The sequence below is a fragment of the Giraffa tippelskirchi genome, chromosome 2 (genome assembly GCF_054371585.1).
Source record: "Giraffa tippelskirchi isolate mGirTip1 chromosome 2, T2T-mGirTip1v1.2.pri, whole genome shotgun sequence".
Taxonomy (NCBI): Eukaryota; Metazoa; Chordata; class Mammalia; order Artiodactyla; family Giraffidae; genus Giraffa; species Giraffa tippelskirchi.
The window spans coordinates 25,086,829-25,106,175 of record NC_137276.1 but is presented as its reverse complement, the minus strand read 5'-3'; the positions used below and the strand labels follow the sequence as shown (position 1 = coordinate 25,106,175).

The following is a 19,347-nucleotide window of genomic DNA, read 5'->3' as shown; positions in this document are numbered from 1 at the left end:
AGCAAGTTGGTAAACCTCTGTGTGCCATATTTTATTTCTTAGTAAAATGGAAACCATCATACTACCTCCACTGTAGAATTATTTGGATTTTTTTAATTGAAATAAGGCATTTAGATGACTTAGAGTATGCCCAAACGTTAGCTGTTTTTATTGGTAGCTTAACCTCTTCACTCTGTTCAGTGAGAAAATGGAAGCCCGGGGAAGCTGACACATCCAATATCATACAGCTGACTTATAGTAGAACATTATTATGACCCAGAACCCTGAATTCAAGGTTAAATATCCTTTCCTCTAAAATCCTTGGTTTTCAAATATTATCCTATTAGCAGTAGAACCCCCCCTAACCTTTTACTCCTAAAACATTGCACAGAACTCCATGATATAACAAATCTAAGTAGTGCTGGTATGTTTGAAACAGATTTGGAAACCCAGAGCCCCACCTATTGGCTGTGCATCTGGGCCACCCTTCTTTCAATCCCCATCTGAAGATTCCCAAGAAAGGCATGAAAACCACTATCCTAAAAATGTTGAAACCATAAATTAAGATCGAGTGAAGGGAGAGGCCCTGTCTTTTTTTCATGTGTGGGTTTCCTCATGCAGGTTGTATGTCTCTGTTAGCACTAACACCAACTTTCAGTTATAAAAATAAAAAATGAAAGTGGATAAATCCCTGGAAGCCATGGAAAATGATACCCACCAAAGCCCCTTACACCCATCTTAGTGTCACTTAGCAAGGAGCGGAAATCTTGAAGCTCATAATTTATAGCCTTGGCCCAACACAGAATTGTTTAACGTTGCCTATAACTCAAGCTTTTCCTCAGCCATTTCGTAAGTCATGGTAATTACTCTGGGTCCCAGTGGGCAAGGAGATATGGAGATCTGCTGCCTTATGGGCTTTCCATCTTCTTACAGGACATGCACATCATTAGCACCAATGAGAACCAAGTGTTTGCAGCAGTCCAGGAATGGAACCAGAATGACACGTACAACCTCTACATCTCAGACACACGCGGGATCTACTTCACCCTGGCCATGGAGAACATTAAGAGCAGCCGAGGTCTGATGGGAAACATCATTATTGAATTGTATGAGGTATGTAGCCAACATTATCCTGCACTTGAATTTGCCTCTCTTTTTCATGAGTTCTAACGAGATGAACACAAGCATTGGCGTCATGAAGTCCTGAGTTCAGATATCAGCTGTGCACTTAGCAGTGGTGGTGATTTGGGGCAAGGGACTTAACTTCTCTATGCCTCAATTCCCTCACCTGTAAAATGGGGATAAAACATTTATCTAATAAAATTATTGTGAGAATGAAGGATAATGTTTGTAAAGCACCTTGTGTGGTAGTTGACTCAATAAGCCTTCAACAAATGGTAGCTAGAGACGATGTCTTAAATATAGTATGATTGCAGGCCAGAAGTGAAGGTGCTTGATGTCAGTGATATCTTAAATACCCTTTTCAAATCTGTGCTTCTTTCTATGAAGTCTAGGTGGAGGGATTAGTACTATTTATATGCTTTAAATTATTTGGAAAATCATGTTTTATGAGCAACTTTATAAGAGAAGAAAGCAAATATCAGTGGTAGGAGTGAAGATTCCTTTAAAATGCCACCAGATGCCAACACCTATGTGTGGGAAAGAACTGGCCTTGACTTAACATTGAAATTTTCTTTTTTTTAAATATGGTCACCTTCATTGAGTCTACATATATATATATATATATGTATATAGATAGATAGATAGATATAGATATACATATATACACACACACCAGTTAAAGAATAATTTATCTAGAAAACCAAGTGTCTCCATTTAGAGACTATATTAAGAAAGCAACCTAATTGTTTCAGTAACCTAAATGATACATTGCATGTCTATACTTCTAGTAACAATGTGTGTGATCTTTCTCAGAGAAAGAACTTGACTGACCACTTCAACTAGATGGATTGATTTGAGCAAAGTAGGTGTGTCACATTATCTCCAACAGTTACTAGTAACTGGTGGTCAGACCCATAAATACTGTGCTGGCGGAGGTCTTTGATTCACAGTTGCCTACCACGGTGGGGGGTAGCTGCAGACTGCTTGCTGAAGCTACTTCCATGTGAGTTTTCCCCTTTGAGAAGTGAGAGTGGCTGTCAAAACAGAGAGATGGGTGCATGAACTTCTGCTTTACAGTGGTCTCTTCTGAGCTTCTCATGTCGAAGTTCCAGTATCCCCTACCCTGGTATCTAAGTTGGTTGCTCATTTACTAACAGTGATGGGAATATATAAGACCCCAATTATTTTACAAGGTAGAAGGAGGATTGCAAAAAGGCATGGGGTGAATGGAAGTATATAAAAAGAAGGAGAGACATGAATGTCAGGGAAGAAATACCCTGATTTTCTAGGAAGTAGACCGGTGCTGAAATAATTCCCTTAGCAACAAGGTTCCAGCTTGGGAAATGACCTAGATTTCTTCCCAAAGTTGTAAAGACCAGTAGAGGTGACTAAAGAGTGTAAATGGCTTTGAGAAGCTTACATTTTCATGCCTCTAATCACACCAGGAGGCAGAACTATACCTTTGTTATTGTGCAGTAAGTCGCATCTGTGGGAAGGTTTGGATGAATGTTCCCAGGATGAAGGCCATTCCTGTTTGCACAAGTAAGCCTATAGAGGTAAGAGGATTATTCATGCTCCTGTGGTCAGAGCCCATTAAGAGAGGTAGACGTTGCTGCAGATGACCTTTAGTTGAGAAATCCCTGTTTCTCAGACTCTGCTGATATGGTATGGAGTGCATTTTGCCACTGTGCTGTTCGTTTTCCTAAAAAAAAAAAATGGTTCCTGAAACTCCTTGGTCATTTAGAACAATGAGACGTTCTGCTCTAGAGTATGAATCAAAATGAAGAATGTGCCAACATACATGTGATTTTTTTTTTAATCTTGCTGAAGTTGGTCTTGTTGAGGGGAAAAAAATTACGTGGTGTCATTGCATTCACATAGAAGCAAGATATATCAGGCAAGGTAACTTCTCTAGAACCAGTTCTGTTGTCCTTGTTCTTCCTTCATTTTTATCAGGGTTGTGTCCCTGTATTGTGTTCAAGCCCATGAGGAAAGCAGGAAAGACAAGGGTCCTTCCCCTCAGGGAGCTTGCAGTCTAGTTTGTTGGGCTTTGAAGGGGTCCATAAATGAATTTCCTTTTCTTCCTGCTCAAGAGTGAAAACAATTAAGATAGAAGCAAAGGGTGAGACAAAAGGAGATCAGATGCCAGCTTTATTGCTTTTAAAAGCATGAAGGAGGAAGTGTTCTTGGTAATACTGCTCTCCAGAATTGAACTCATCCATCCAGTCTTGGACAGAAACTGTGAACCAAAAGCTCTCTTATGGAAGCCTGTCTCCATAACACCACAGCCTTGTGATACAAAGGATGTGATCTTTGCAGGCAGATTCCAAAAATAGTTGAGTTAGGGATACGCTGCACCTGCCCAGTTCTTTTTCTCAATGTTACCAATCTGACTATCAGTACCTTTGCTCTCAGGAGGAAGGGAAGAAGTGGAATGTCAAGAATGACATAAGCCAAGAATTAGAGAGATGATATAAATTTTTAAGTCCATGAGCTAGCCAGTCTAATTGTGTAGAATAGATGGTTGTCAGGTACAACAATGAATGCTGGATAAGTAGTTGGGGTTCAGATTCTAAAAGGTGTTTAATACGAAGGGAATAAATTGTATCCTGACACTATCTGGACTATGACCATATTGAAGATTTTTAGAGGGTGATGCTGTTTTGCACCTGGATATGCATTCTATGATTTGGAGATAAAGCTCAATTTAATTGGTCTCTAGGGATCATTAGACTTTAACTTTCTTCACTGGAGATTCTCGTAGAAACTGAGATTGTGTACCATATGGCCAGTTACCAAAGAGACTACAATCTTTTTGGACTCTAGATGCCCTTGAGTAATACAGCTGGAAAAAAACAGCATGCTTTTACATTCAATTTCATTTAAATTAACACACTTTTGTGAAGTGTATTTTGTTTGATGAGGCTGGTGCATGAGACCATCTACTGGAAAGATGTAAGTGACTCTAATAAGGTTGTGATCATGGTCTAATTTGTATTAGAGGTGTAATTCCTGTATGTTATAGAATTACTGTAAGAGTAAAGCTAATTCTAACTTGACGAATCTGGGGAGTCTTGCAGATGAGTGGGTTTAAATGATGAATTATTAGAGCGTGGGAGTAAGGCCTGCCTGAGTCCCAGCATGAGAAGAGAACCAGAGTCTGATGAGTAGAGGTCCATTTTATTAGAATGTGAGATGACCTTGGAAAATAATGGGGATAAAATTTTAAAGATGCTAGGAAAGAGCTTGACTAAAGAGTTGGACATTTATTCTCCAAGCTACTATATCTCTGTTTTCTCCCTACATCTAGCAAATAAATATATGCATGATTTAGTCCCTGTGCCAAGTTAATTCAAAGATCTATATTATAGTGTAACAGGGTATCACATCTGTTTTTCCTTGTCTGAGATGCCTATAGTTAACAGAGATGTGAACTAAAGATGGCTTGAGCTGACCATGGCCACTTGAAGCTACTGGTGTATCATTCTGTCTTCTAAGTGAACCTTTTCTTGACATTGGAAAGGGAACAAAGAAAGTAAGAATTTATTTGAGAAATTTACCTTCTAGTCCTTGGCACTAAGAGACCTTGGAGACCAATGGGAATCAACCTCACCCAACTCCGTAAACTCTAAAGGGAAATATTGTTCATTTCCTGGTCTGTTGGAGCAGTTTACTGCTAAAGAGGGACTCTTGTCCAGTCCCTGCCTCAGAGTGCAGTATTTTCATGGCTGTAGTTATACAGCCAGGGGAGAAAATAATTCTTGAAGGCCAAATAATAATCTCTTCTTTAAGATAACAGAGCCCATTCCATCCAAGGTTGTTATTGACAATGAATGTAGTTCATTATGTGTGTTCACCATTACTCTTATGACACTCTTTTCATGCAGAGTTCTATTGTTGTTTTTTCATATCTCTAAATATAAACTACATTGCCTCTTAATTGTTCTCCACTGATAAATCAGGTAACAAGTATTATTTCCAACAGTCTCAATTGTATTATGGAAACATGCTTTGAGCTGCTGCATTTTCTTCAGTATTTTCCAACTTGTAAATCTGTACAGTAATAACAATGGTATACCAGATAATTCCTTAAATGCCCTTGTTGAATGAATATGTAACACAAGCTACACAGGCATTTTACAGTCAAGAAAAAAGAAGTAAAAAAGAAACAAGTGAAATTAATTACAGTGTTATATATTATTTAACTGAAAATCTAAAATACTATCATTTAAGTATATGCTTAATATGAAAAATTACTAATGAAATATTTTATATTTTTGTCATACCAAGTCTATAATATCCTGGGTGCATTTTACACTTCCCAAGCATCTCAATTCATATGCTAAATTTTCAGCATAAATACTTCATCAGCATTTACATTTCATAAAATTTATAGTAGAAAAGGTAGATTCACATACCCTGGTTATTCCAAGCATATTTAGAAGTTTGTCAGTAACTGGATCCGATATCAGTTTTAAATTTATATTTAAACTGGTTAAAATTAAATAAAACTAAAAGTCAGTTTCTCAGTCCTACTGGCCACATTTCAAGTGTTCAGAAGCCCTACTGGGCTAGTGGCTATGGTATTGGACAGTATAACCCTTAATAATATATATATATACTTTTTCTTATTTATCTATTATAGCATTTCCATGTGGTAGATATTATTCCCTATTGTGGCTGTGAGAGTACAGAGATGCAGAGAACTTGGTAACTTGACTCAGGTCACACAGCTTGTAAAAGGGAGAAGCTATCTGAACCAACTTATGTCCATTTGACCCAAAAGTTCAGCCTCTTCCTATTACACATTTTTCTTCACATTCATTTTTTTTAACTGAGGTATAATTCATGTGCAGTAAAATTTAACCTTTTTGGTTCTATGAGTGTTAACAGAGGTATGTGCATCTACCACATAATCAAGATATAGAACACTGAGTATATAGGATATTGTCCCAAAACATTCCCTCTTATGGCCCTTTTGTGATCACTCTCCTCCCATCCAAAGTCACTGGCAAGCCGATATGATTTCTCTCCCTCCAGTTTTGCCTTTTCTGCATTTTCATATGAATGAAATTGTGCAGTGGGGAGTCTTTTGAGTCTAGCTTCTTTCACTTATTATTTTGAGATCCACCCATATTACTGAATATCAAGAGATGTTCCTTTCTTTCTATTGCTGAGTAGCACTGCATTACCTGCGTGTATTTTTGTTTGTTCATTCATTTGCCGGTTGAAGGTTATACAGGTTGTTTCCAGATTTGTGTGACTATGAATGAAATTTCTGTAAACATTCATGTGAACATAAGTTTTTCTTTCTCATGGATAAATACCTAGAAGTAGAATTGCTAAGTCCAATGTGTGTGTTTGTTGTTGTTCAGTCGCTAAGTCATGTCCAGCTCTTTGCAACACCATGGACTCCTCTGTCCTTCACTATCTCCCAGAGTTTGCTCAAATTCATGTCCATTGGGTCAGTGATGCTATCTAACCATCTCATCATCTGCTGCTTCCTTCTCCTTTTGCGTTCAGTCTTTCCCAACGTCAGGCTCTTTCCCAATGAGTCAGCTCTTCACATCAGGTAGCCAAAGTATTGGAGCTTCAACTTTAGCACAGTTCTTCCAATGAATATTCAGGATTGATTTCTTTTAGGATTGACTGGTTTGATCTCCTTGCAGTCCAAGGGACTCTCAAAAATGTGTTTATGTTTATAAAAAGCCACCAAACCATTTCTTAAGTGGCAATATCATTTTGTTCTCCACCAGAGATGAAAACAAGTTCTAGTTGCTTCACATCTTTACCAACATTTGGTATTATCGGGTGTGTTTATGGCGGGGGGTGGGGGGAGGTGGGGAGTGTGTGGCACGCATGTGTGTTTAGACATTCTTTTAGAGGCCTAGTGGTACCTTGTTAGTTTTGTTTAGACTTCCTATTGACTAATTATATCTTGACCTCACTATACTTGGTTGGATTGATAAAATGAAACTCTGAACCACCCTTTGTGTTCTGGCCTCTTTGCCCATGTTATTGACGTTTCATTGCTTTCCTTGTCTCTAGTGACTGCCCTCCACCCACTGCTTTATCTTGACCTTACATTACCCTTCTTTGGACAGATGGACAACTACTTATAGACCCTACGGGGACATTTTACCCAAACAAATCTTCTTCAACTCCTCACCACAGGTCCAACTCTAGGGACAGCCCAAGGCACACCATGGTAATTGCTTTTCTCCGCAGAACCCTGGTTTCCTTGTCCTGAGGGCCCAGGGGAGCGAGCGACAGATGAGCATGCCACCTGGACTCAGTGCTCTGCCAAGGGGCTGCTGTCAGTGTCCCTTTGCACCTCAGATTGATTCCCAGGGGGAAAGTGGGTCATGCAGGCCTGAGATCTTGTATCAATACTACCCTCTTCTGTGGGGACTGCCACAAGCTGGTACCTTTCTCCTTGAACTTTTGGGGCCAACAGCAGCAGCTATGCTTCTGATTTCAAACCACAGTGGGACATAGCATGTTTAAGTTTATCAGATTCTAGATGCCTCCTTGAATGGAGAAGCTAAAATGTGTGTCTTATTCTCCAATTTCTTTATACTGCATGTAGTGAAGGAAAGTAGTGTTGCATGGAACTTTTGTTTTGGATATATATATGTAGCTACATGGGTATACATATATGCATATATGGTTATGAGTCTACTAGGTGGCAACAGAAATGGATTTCATACTTGGGCTGTGCTTGAAAAGTTTGAAAGCTATTGGCCTAGGATACAGATAGCAAAGTGCCCTCCAAATTTGCAGTCCATTTGTTCAAGAGATGGAGCCAAGAAGCAATTCAGAAGCAATGATGGGGCTTAGAAGAATCCAAATACAAATGGAAAGTGTTCCTTTCTCCCCCCAGACAAGACTGAGATTTCTTTGGCATTATGTGTAGCTGCAGGAGGAACACCCTCAGAGGTGCAGCTGGGTTCCCTCAAAATCTCTCCTTTCTGTATCTTTTCAGTCTCCATTCTCATGATTTTGCTCTCAGAATAAGTGGAGCACACAGAAAATACCCACCTAAGTGGTGGAGTTCTTAGGGGGAAAATGCTAATGTAATACTGGCATATATTTACCAAGCATGCTTATCCAGAAGGACACAAGCAGCAGCAGAGTGGCTAGTAATTCATGCTAGAATGCATCAAACTAGGAGGCAGGGGGTGCGGGTGACAGACAAGAGCCGGATTCTGACCTGTGTATGTTCTAGAAGTTATATGCCAAGGCCCCGGGTGCACGATGGAGAGGGGCAACTGGCTTAGGTGAGAGAGAGATATGGCATCATTAACTGGTAATACACCAGCAAAGGTACCAGCCCTGTGTCTAAAGAGAATAACAAAAGGCCTCCATTAGGCAGAAGGTTCTAAGGAAACTCAGATTCCATTCCCTGTGAAAAATGATAAGTAACTGGGCTTGAGACAGATACCTTTGCAGTTGGTTTTAAAGACTGAGGTGATCTGAGAGCCTCACAGACCTTGGATGAGTGTGTGAGATACCAGCCTTCCTGAAATGGCACTGTCTCTGAGCAGCTAAGGCAGGGAGGGTACCACTGGGAAAGGGCATAATGCTGACACCACTGCCCCTCACCCCACCCTGGTTTCTGTCCTTTCCCACCCTCTGTTCACAATAGGATTCTAATCAATTCCATCATTGGCCCTTTGTCAAATTCCCCTAGTGATATCCTTCCCAGTCTGTTCTCCTCCAGACATGCCCTGTTCATTTTTTGTTATTTACTTCTTTATTTTGTATTTGGGTTGGCATTCTTTATTCTCTTTCAAGGCCAGTCAGGTTACTCAAAAATAAAAAAAAAGCACTTCTCTTTTCATCAGCTAAATTATGTCATTAAAAAGCAAGCAAACAAACAAACAAAAAAAACAGAAGAGCTGACTTCTATGAAAGTCTTTCCCTTTGCTCCCACTGGGATCCTCTCAGAACTGCAATACACCTCAATTCACAATGACCCTCAAAGAATGGGGGTAAGTATCAATACAATTAAAATTTAGAGATATCTGAGCGTTATCTAGAAAACCTGCTGAAGTCTTGTTTATATGTATCTAAACAATTTGAATTACCTTTCCTTTGGAACTTGAACGGGAAGTCAAGGGAATCTTTCTTTGACATAGATTGCTGTCATTCTAAATATCTCTTCTTATTGCTCAGATGTGGGCAGAGAAGTAATAAAAGGGAGTCAAATCTGTGCTTACTCTTGAACCCTTCTGGATCTCCTCACTCTGTAGCTACTTGTGTTGTGGTGATGCTCTTCTTCCTTCAGAATATCAAGGGTATGCAAATCCCAATATGTGGGGTGCTCTGGGAAGAGTGGTCTACATTATCTGTGGTATCCTTTGCCAACCAACGGAGGTAAAAAAGAAAGGGAAGAGCTTATTCCACCTTTTTTAAAGTGACAATTGGCTGAGACCCAAGATAATATAAGAATTATCCAAAGTCCACAGTGAGCTGGTGATGCAGCCGATGATAGGGGCCAGGTCATCAAGCTGGGTCATCTGAGATGGAAAAATCTCAGTTCAGTCGCTAAATTGTGTTCAACTCTTTGCGACACCGTGGACTGCAGCATGCCAGGCTTCCTGTCCATCACCAACTCCCAGAGTTTACTCAAACTCATGTCCATTGAGTCAGTGATGCCATCCAACCATCTCATCCTCGTCCCCTTCTCCTCCCACCTTCAATCTTTTCCAGCATCAGGGTCTTTTCCAATAAGTCAGTTCTTCACATCAGGTGGCTGAAGTATTGGAGTTTCAGCTTCACCATCAGTCCTTCCAATGAATATTCAGGACTTATTTCCTTTAGGATGGACCGGTTGGATCTCCTTGCAGTCCAAGGGACTCTCAAGAGTCTTCTCCAACACCACAGTTCAAAAGCATCAATTCTTCGGTGCTCAGCTTTCTTCACCGTCCAACTCTCACATCCATACATGACCACTGGAAAAACCATAGCCTTGACTAAACAGACCTTTGTTGGCAAAGTAATGTCTCTGCTTTTTAATATGCTGTCTAGGTTGGTCATAACTTTTCTTCCAAGGAGCAAGTGTCTTTTAATTTCATGGCTGCAATAACCATCTGCAGTGATTTTGAAGCCCCCCAAAATAAAGTCTGTCACTGTTTCCACTGTTTCCCCATCTATTTGCCATGAAGTGATGGGACCAGATGCCATGATCTTAGTTTTCTGAATGTTGAGTTTTAAGCCAACCTTTCACTCTCCTCTTTCACTTTTATCAAGAGGCTCTTTAGTTCTTCTTTGCTTTCTGGCACAAGTGTGGTGTCATCTGCATATCTGAGGTTATTGATATTTCTCCTGGTAATCTTGATTCTAGCTTGTGCTTCATCCAGCCCAGCATTTCGCATGATGTACTCTGCATAGAAGTTAAATAAGCAGGGTGACAATATACAGCCTTGACGTACTCCTTTCCCAATTTGGAGCCAGTCTGTTGTTCCATGTCCAGTTCTAACTGTTGCTTCTTGAACTACATGCAGATTTCACAGGAGGCAAGTCAGGTGGTCCGGTATTCCCATCTCTTTAAGAATTTTCCACAGTTTGTTGTGATCCTTTATCCTTAATTATCTTATTGATTAACTTATTAATTAAGAAAACATCTACCTTACTACTGATCAGGACACTTCAACTTACCACCACTACAGATTTTACCTTGATGCCTTGAAAATCTGTCTACAAGCCCCCTCTGAGCAAAATCCTATGTTCTCTGTTTTTATTTATTTTTAATTTTTATTGAAATATAGTTGATTTACAATGTTTCAGGTGTACAGAAAAGTGATTCAGTTACATATATATATACACACACACACATATGTGTATATTTATACATATATATGTTAGTATGTGTGTGTGCATTCTTTTTCAGATTCTTTTCTATTATTATAAGTTATTGTAAGATACTGAATATACTTCTTGGTGCTATGCAGCAGGTCTTTCTAGTTTATCTATTTTATATATATATTTATATGTTTATATATATATAAATATATATATATATATGATATATATATATTTATATGTTTATATATATATAAATAAATAAATATATATGATATATATATATTTATTTATATATATATATGTCAGTTAATCTCAAATGTTCTCTAGGAGTAACTACTTCAGTTGTTATCAACCACTCCCACCCCAGAGGAAATGTTGCTAGTTAATTAAGGATAAAAATGTTAATAAAGGATAAAGTCCGCTGAACAAAGTACAGAGGTATGTAGAGAGGGGCAAAGAAGATGAGTAAGAGGAGGATTCAATATCGGGTTTGTGGCAGGAGGGCGGGGGGAATAGGGGGGTTGTGTAGAGGCCAGCAGAAATGAGCTTAAACTTCTCCTATAGACCATGTGGAGTATGACATTTCTCACCATGCTTCTCCTCTTTTCTTCTTCTGTACTCCAACGCACTGTGGACAATCCTGGGGTGTTTCTCCCTAGGCTTCTCCAAAACTATAGGCATTTTGGCCCAACATGGTTCTCCATCTCTCACCCTTTTTCCTAGGTAGCAGGTATCAAAGGGATATTCCTGGCAAACAAGAAGGTGGATGACCAGGTGAAGACATATATCACTTACAACAAAGGCAGGGATTGGCGCCTCCTGCAAGCTCCAGATGTGGACCTGAGAGGAAACTCAGTACACTGCCTGCTGGTCAGTGTCCCGGTCTCATGTGAGACCACAGGGCAGACTACTTACCTGGGGATGCTCCATCAGGGGTTTTATTCCATCAAAGAGGCCTTAGGAATGTGCCTGGCGCTGGGCAGGGATTTCCTACAACTCCTAGGGCATTGGTCTGTGGACTCAGACTGCCATATCATCTGGATGGAAAGTTCAGTTGGATTCCACAAGCTTTTACTGAGAATATACCGTGTGCTACAACTTCTAGTAAGAGAAAGAAGCAGAAGAGAAAGCCTGTGCCCAAGGGTCCCAGGCAGAGCTCAGTAGTGGTAAATACCTATTAGCTGATATTGATATGATACCATTTAATAAGTGCTTGATAACGGGCAAGGTAAGTAAAAGCTGCCTTAGAAGCCCAAGAAATACAGGTGGTATGTCCACATGGACAAGAGTTAATCTCTCAGCATTCCCAGGGTTGCTGCTGTATGGAATATTGACATAGGCACATAGAGGATCTAATGTATAAGACATTATCTCTGTTCTCAGACACTGCAACTCCAAATGAGGAGGGAAGACAGATAATTAACAGTGAAATTCACAACCCTCAGTGCCCTCTTAAAGAGGACATATGTGAGAAACATTTCTACAGTCCCAGAAATGATTATGTTTCCCCTTCGCAAAAAAAGTTGCCTTTCACTACTTAATATTCCAGACATTATGTTAAAAACTTGGAATATGGTGGTAAATAGGATTAACATGGCCTTTCCCTTTTGTAGTTTTCAGTCCAGCTCCATGTTTCTGGCTTGGGGTACTAGGAAGGTCAGAGACATATGCCTGCCTGTGTCCAAGAACTGGTCACAGCAAGAATTCCCCACCCCACCCCCCAAACCTTCCCCATGGATTCATCTTATTTTATTAACCTAATTTTCTCTTTTTCCCGATTTCACAATTTTTTAATATTTTTCTTATTATGTGTCTACATCTCTGTAAATCCCTAATCCTTTAAAAGAAACTCAACTAGGGATAAATAAGTAAAGAATACAAACTTATACAAGTTTCAGATAATGGCTTCAGACATTTTAAGTGAAATTCAAAGTAAAATTAGAAGCAGGAACCAAACACATGAAGCAGGAAGAGGGACCATCTGATTGAAGAAGAGGGTAGAGGGTCAAGACCATCTCTGTTCACTTCCCCCTCCACTGCTCCCAGTGGCCCCACAGAGCTCCAAGAAGCAGAGTGTGATGGCCACGGTCAAAGATGGGAGAAGGTCAGTGTCATCCTGTGAGTGGGAAGGAATGGTCAGGAGGCTTCATGAGGCTGACGATGAGCTGGACCTTGATAGACAGAGTGAGGGTGAGAAAGGGAGGGAAAGCATACAGTTGTGATGGGAGCAGGTTGCAATTGGGAAGGGGCCCATGAATGGTGCTCAGGGCAGGTTCTGATGTGATTCTATCAGCTCTTCAGGGAGAGATGACTCCTGCCCCAAGTCATCTCTTGGGGCAGTGAGTGAGTGACTCACATCTAACCCTTGCTGTTCCTGGAAGGTTGGCACCTGGGAGCCCTGTATCTGGTGGGGCAGGGATGCATGTCAGGAGTTCCCTGGAATGAAACTACTTTCTTCTTTTCCATTTTAGCCTTTCTGCTCCCTACACCTACACTTGCAGATCTCTGAAAATCCATATTCCTCAGGAAGAATCTCCAGCAAGGAGACAGCTCCAGGGCTTGTGGTGGCTACAGGTAAAGAAGACTGGGCTTCTTCCTTAGTGAGGGCTTCTGGTGTATGTCATGACCTCTTTATAATCATTTGAGCATCAGGCAAAAGCTGTGGGCGTTCATCCCAGAAAACAGGCAGAATTTGTGGAACTGCAAGGCCAATCTATAACCCAGGCAAAGAGCTCCAGAACCTTGTAACTTTTGGTAAATGCAACATTTCACATGGTCACAGAGCAGTTCCCTGTGTTAGCTAGAGGCCAGAGTTCCAGTCAACTGACTGATCAGAAACGTTGTTTGTAAAAGGGAATTCTTACTTTAAGAAAATGTGATATATGAAATTCTTAGCTCCTCAAGTATAAGTTGGGGTAGTTTTCTCTTTGCACAGAGGATTCTTTACAAAAGGTTTCACCCCAGAGCTGTTTTTAATCAGGAGGTCTCTGGTGTATGTAAAGGTTTGTTTATACATGATTAACCACTTGGCTGAGAGCCTGGGGGAAAGGGCAGAAAAACTCCAGGTTGCATTGTTGGAACCACTGTCCACTGAACATCAATCAGAAATGAAGATAAAACAACTCCAAGATGAAAATGAAAGTCTCCTGGGGAAAGTGTTCTCATTAGCATGCATTTGATTTCCATACACCTTTTCAGGAATACATTAACGGCATAAAGCAAAGCAGGCCTCTAATCTTCGAAGTTCGAGCTCTGGTATGAGGCAGTTTTTTCTAATGAAAGTAGATAAATTCACAGAGACTTGCTGAGATGGTAAACTCATCAACCTGAAGCTCCAGGCCCTGGAGTTACTGCTCTGCTAGCCATGACTTCCTTCTCCAACCCTTCAACCGCATGAACTTTTAAACACCACCAGTGACCATCCACTCGAATTGGGGTGACAGCTAGCATAGCCTTCTGAAGATACCTCGGTCAACTCTCCACCCATAGAAACTGGATCCACCATATTTAACACCACTGGCTTCAGGGAGCCCAGCACAGTGAGAGTTGAAGGGAGGCTCTGGTACTATGTTCCTGACTAGGGGAATGACCCCCACACTCCATCATCCATGCCTGTTGGACCTCCCAACTCTGGGACTGCTATACTTTGCCTCTCCTCCATGCCTACAAGAGGCCCTGGACTGGAATGGAAGGAACACTGGAGAACAGTAATCAATAATAAAAGCTACAGAGCACTGACTTTGGGTTCCCTGTGGGATGGAGTGGAACGCGAGGTGGCAGCGGAGTTCAGCAGGGAGGGGACACATGTATGCCTGTGGCTGATTCACGTTGATGTGTGGCAGAGGTCATCACAATATCGTAAAGTAATTATCCTCCAATGAAAATAAATTGTAAAAGAAGGAAAAAGTAATAATAAAAGTTAACATTATGTAAATACTAACTGTGTAGCCAGGATTGCCTTCTGTGGCTTAACCACTCTAAACATTGGTGTTTTCATCGATGGTGGAAAAATAGTACTGACATAATGGAATTGGAGTATTAAACAAAGCGATGGATTTCAAGTGTTCAAAACAGTGCCTAGGAGATATTGAATGCTCAATACCTGATACCTTTTATAATATCATCATTAATATTGCAGAAATTTAAAACTGCTCTTATTGCACCGGAAGACTATGATTTATACACCTCTTTCAATAGAATCCATAAATAACGTGCATTCAGTGTGCATCTACAGAATGAATGAATGCACTGAGGAACTCTGCAGGCCTGCTTTGCAAGCTGAGCTCTGACACTTAGAAGCCTTATGAATCTGACCCAGTTCCTTAACCTATGTGCTTCATTTTCCTCATCTGCAAATCAAGTTGTCTTTCCCAGTCTTGTGAGCGTGTTGTAAGAATTTGAGACTGGAGAGTGTGCCTACAAGATCCTGCTGAGGACTCAGCACATAGTCAGGAGGGTTAGTTGTGGCCGTTATCACCTATGACCATCAGGGGCCTCTAAATTACTCTAATACTAAGTCTTTATGAGCTGACAAACACAGACATTCAAGACTGGATTCTGAAACTTCTTTTGCCCATATGCATGCGAATCTACTAATACTCTCCCCTTTGTAACTCTTGTAACTTTGTATAGTGCATTGAGAGGGGCATAACATAACTGACAAGATCCTCATGAAAAGCCAGTGCTGGGTCACTGACAGATGCCCCTTCATTCCCAGCTTCTCCTTAGCCTGCTTGCTGGTTCTCCCTGAAGGTCATTTCACTATCAGAAAAATAATTACAAACTTAGCCCAGGATGGCTTCAGTGGTCTGGATGGACCCTTTTCCACACCCATTCATGTCTCCTGCCTTCAGGTGTCAGTGACCCTGGTCCCTCTCATCTTCACTCCTCACTGCCTCCTCCCATCTCTCACTGAGACCGGGGCTTGGGGAAGCTGCATGGATGACAGTGCCTGCAGGGATTCATCTCTTACTCCTGTTGAGACCATCTCTGAAGGCAGATGGAGTTCCAGTCTGGAGAGTTTGGCAATTGCTTTTGGCAGCAGAAGCACCAGGGTACTGAGTATCCTTACACTGTGGTATCAAGCTGGTCATCGAGACCATACATCCTCCAAGGGCCTTAAGGTGTACAAAGCAGTTTTCTGCCATGATTGCAAATGGCCCTGTGATGTAGATTTATGGGTGAAGAGGTGGAGGGCAGGAGGAACAGGTGTCTTGCCCTTGCTCACACTCCCTCTGGCTCCAAGTCTAGTCCATCCAGTAGCCATTTGGCCAGACCTAGTCCCGAGCCCCTTCACCTGCCAGCCCCACAGCTACTGCAGGCTCCCTGACATGCTTCCTGTATACTCTGAATGTTCATACCCTTGAGTTGTCCCCTCCATGGAGGTGCTTTCCTTTCGTGCGGTGACTTCTGTACTGTCTGCTTCCTCTTCCATTTACCCTGAGTGGACATCAGTGATGGTGAGAGAAGCATCTCTAATCTCAGAGCATGTTAAAATTCTTCCCCTGTCTCTTTTCCAGGAGTGTCTAAATAAAGGCTTGGGAGAAAGGTGCCTTGGGAGGACATGAGGCTAAAAGCATGTTGTTAACAGCTGCCCAGATGGGCAGCAGAACCCATGTGATCGACCAGCTAAGCTGTTGTTGAGAGGAGCTCCCTCTTTTCCATGGCTCTCCCCCTTTTTCCCTCCTATCACACCACTCCAGGGGGGACCAGCTGCCTCTTCCTCTAACCTGGCCTGGGGCCACCCTGGGAGCCCTCCTCCAGTTCCACTTTATCCAGTGAGGCACAGCATTCAGATCTTGCTTCTCTCACACCATAATCCAGACTCTCCCTCTCAGAGGTTTCCTTCCTATAGATCCAACTGGGGACTGAATGTGTTCAAAGATCAAGTCATCCTGGACACCCCTTTTCTGTCCTTTCCTATGGGAACTGACTTTTGGTCTCTGTGATCAGTAACATTTCTTTCAAGGATCCTTTCAATTGACCCAAGATATTTCTAAAACAATCTTCACTGAGAACCTTGGATTCTCATCCTCACCATGCCTCCAAAATCAATCTCATTGACCTTTGCAAGAGAGGTTTAAGATATAGGCAGGACCAGCTCATAAAGAGGATGCAACAGATGCTAAGCCCTGACAAGGCCAGCAGATTCCAGCTCTTGGGGGACTATACACCTGCCTCCCTGTCTCCCTACCACCCTTGGTAGATGTTACTAATCAATTTCCAAATTCTATTCTGTTGAAACCAAACATGGGCTCAGAATCTTTAGCACAATGCTCCAGGTGGCCGTGATTAAAGGACAAGTTGATATTCTCTCAAATTGCCAACATCCACTGGATCATCAAAAAAGCAAGAGAGTTCCAGAAGAACATCTATTTCTGCTTTATTGACTATGACAGAGCCTTTGACTGTGTGGATCACAAAAAACTGTGGAAAATTCTGAAAGAGATGGGAATACCAGACCACCTGACCTGCTTCTTGAGAAACCTGTATGCAGGTCAGGAAGCAACAGTTAGAACTGGACATAGAACAACAGACTGGTTCCAAATAGGAAAAGGAGTACGTCAAGGCTGTATATTGTCACCCTGCTTATTTAACTTATATGCAGAGTACATCATGAGAAACGCTGGGCTGGAAGAAACACAAGCTGGAATCAAGATTGCTGGGAGAAGTATCAATAACCTCAGATATGCAGATGACACCACCCTTATGGCAGAAAGTGAAGAAGAACTAAAGAGCCTCTTGATGAAAGTGAAAGAGGAGAGTGAAAAAGTTGGCTTAAAGTTCAACTTTCAGAAAACTAAGATCATGGCATCTGGCCCCATCACTTCATGGGAAATAGATGGGGAAACAGTGGAAACAGTGTTAGACTTTATTTTTCTGGGCTCTAAAATCACTGCAGATGGTGATTGCAGCCATGAAATTAAAAGACGCTTACTCCTTGGAAGGAAAGTTATGACCAACCTAGATAGCATATTTAAAAGCAGAGACATTGCTTTGCCAACAAAGGTCTGTCTAGTCAAGGCTATGGTTTTTCCAGTAGTCATGTATAGATGTGAGAGTTGGATGGTGAAGAAAGCTGAGCGCCGAAGAATTGATGCTTTTGAACTGTGGTGTTGGAGAAGACTCTTAAGAGTCCCTTGGACTGCAAGGAGATCCAACCAGTCCATCCTAAAGGAGATCAGTCCTGGGTGTTCTTTGGAAGGACTGATGTTGAAGCTGAAACTCCGATACTTTGGCTACCTCATGCGAAGAGTTGACTCATTGGAAAAGACCCTGATGCTGGGAAAGATTGAGGGCAGGAGGAGAAGGGGACAACAGAGGATGAGATGGTTGGATGGCATCACTGACTCAATGGACATGGGTTTGGGTGGACTCCGGGAGTTGGTGATGGACAAGGGGGCCTGGCGTGCTGCAGTTCATGGATTCTCAAAGAGTCGGACACCACTGAGCAACTGAACTGAACTGAACTGACATTCTCTGTCCTGTCCCTCTTTACCTTCTTCATTTCTGTGTCTTCCAAAACCTGGATCTGAAGAGTTGAGTTCCAGGTTCTAGACAGAACTCCTCAGAACTGTTCACCACGCCACTCCCCATTGCACTGGTACTGACTGCCTGAGCCCTGAGCCCTAGGGTTATTTTTGGAAGTCTGAGTGTCAAAACAAGTTGGCTAGCTGTGTGCTCCCTGATGCTGATGTGAGCTTGACAAGCTGTAGCCTGGTTTTAATTTCTCATTTTGAAGCATTAAATGTCAGGAGCTCAATTAACATTTTCATTATTGCATTTTTATTGTGCTCTTATTTAGGCTACAGATGTGTGGGAGCTAACATTCCCTTCCTGCTATTTTTAAAGAAAAAATATCAGCCTCAATGATAAATTCTTACATGTTTAGGGTACTTTCCTGCTTCTAAAGACCTCCCCAAACGCACATCAACATCATAACATAATTCAATCACGTGTTTCCTCATTCATCTGTTGTACAATTATTTGTTGAGCAGCTCACTTTTAAGTTTGGGACATTTGTTCTGGACCAGAGGTTTTGTGGGTAAACTTGGGCAATATGGATAGGATAGAAAATCTTAACTACTTTCTTGTTTTTACAAATATAACCACAAGGTGATGCGAAGGGAAGAAAAAGAAAGGAAGAGGAAAAAGGTGTGAAGGAATAAGATAGGAATTGTGGTCAGTCTAGGTGTAATCCCGGTGACTTCTACCATGCTTGACGACCAAGGTGGTGGCTTAGCTTTTAAGTTGCTCAGTCTTGTGATCCTATGGACTGTAGCCCACCAGGCTCCTCTGTCCATGGGATCCTCCAGGCTATAACACTGGAATGGGTTGCCATTTCCTTCTCCAGGTACTTGACGACCATGGTCTGCTGAATATTATCATCTTCTTCTGGAAACTCTATCACTTTGGTTACATATTCTACTGTTGGTT

At 41.5% G+C, this 19,347-nt stretch overlaps 1 protein-coding gene across 5 annotated transcripts in view; it reads left to right on the top strand.

Moving 5' to 3' along the window:
• SORCS3 (sortilin related VPS10 domain containing receptor 3) overlaps positions 1–19,347 on the top strand; it is a 626,056-nt gene that overhangs the window by 508,314 nt on the left and 98,395 nt on the right. For all 5 annotated transcript variants that reach the window (XM_081543145.1, XM_081543168.1, XM_081543160.1 and 2 more), the window contains 3 exons: positions 913–1,092; positions 11,635–11,781; positions 13,383–13,485. In XM_081543145.1, the coding sequence (XP_081399271.1) occupies positions 913–1,092; positions 11,635–11,781; positions 13,383–13,485 (430 nt within the window). The remainder of the gene's footprint in view (positions 1–912; positions 1,093–11,634; positions 11,782–13,382; positions 13,486–19,347) is intronic.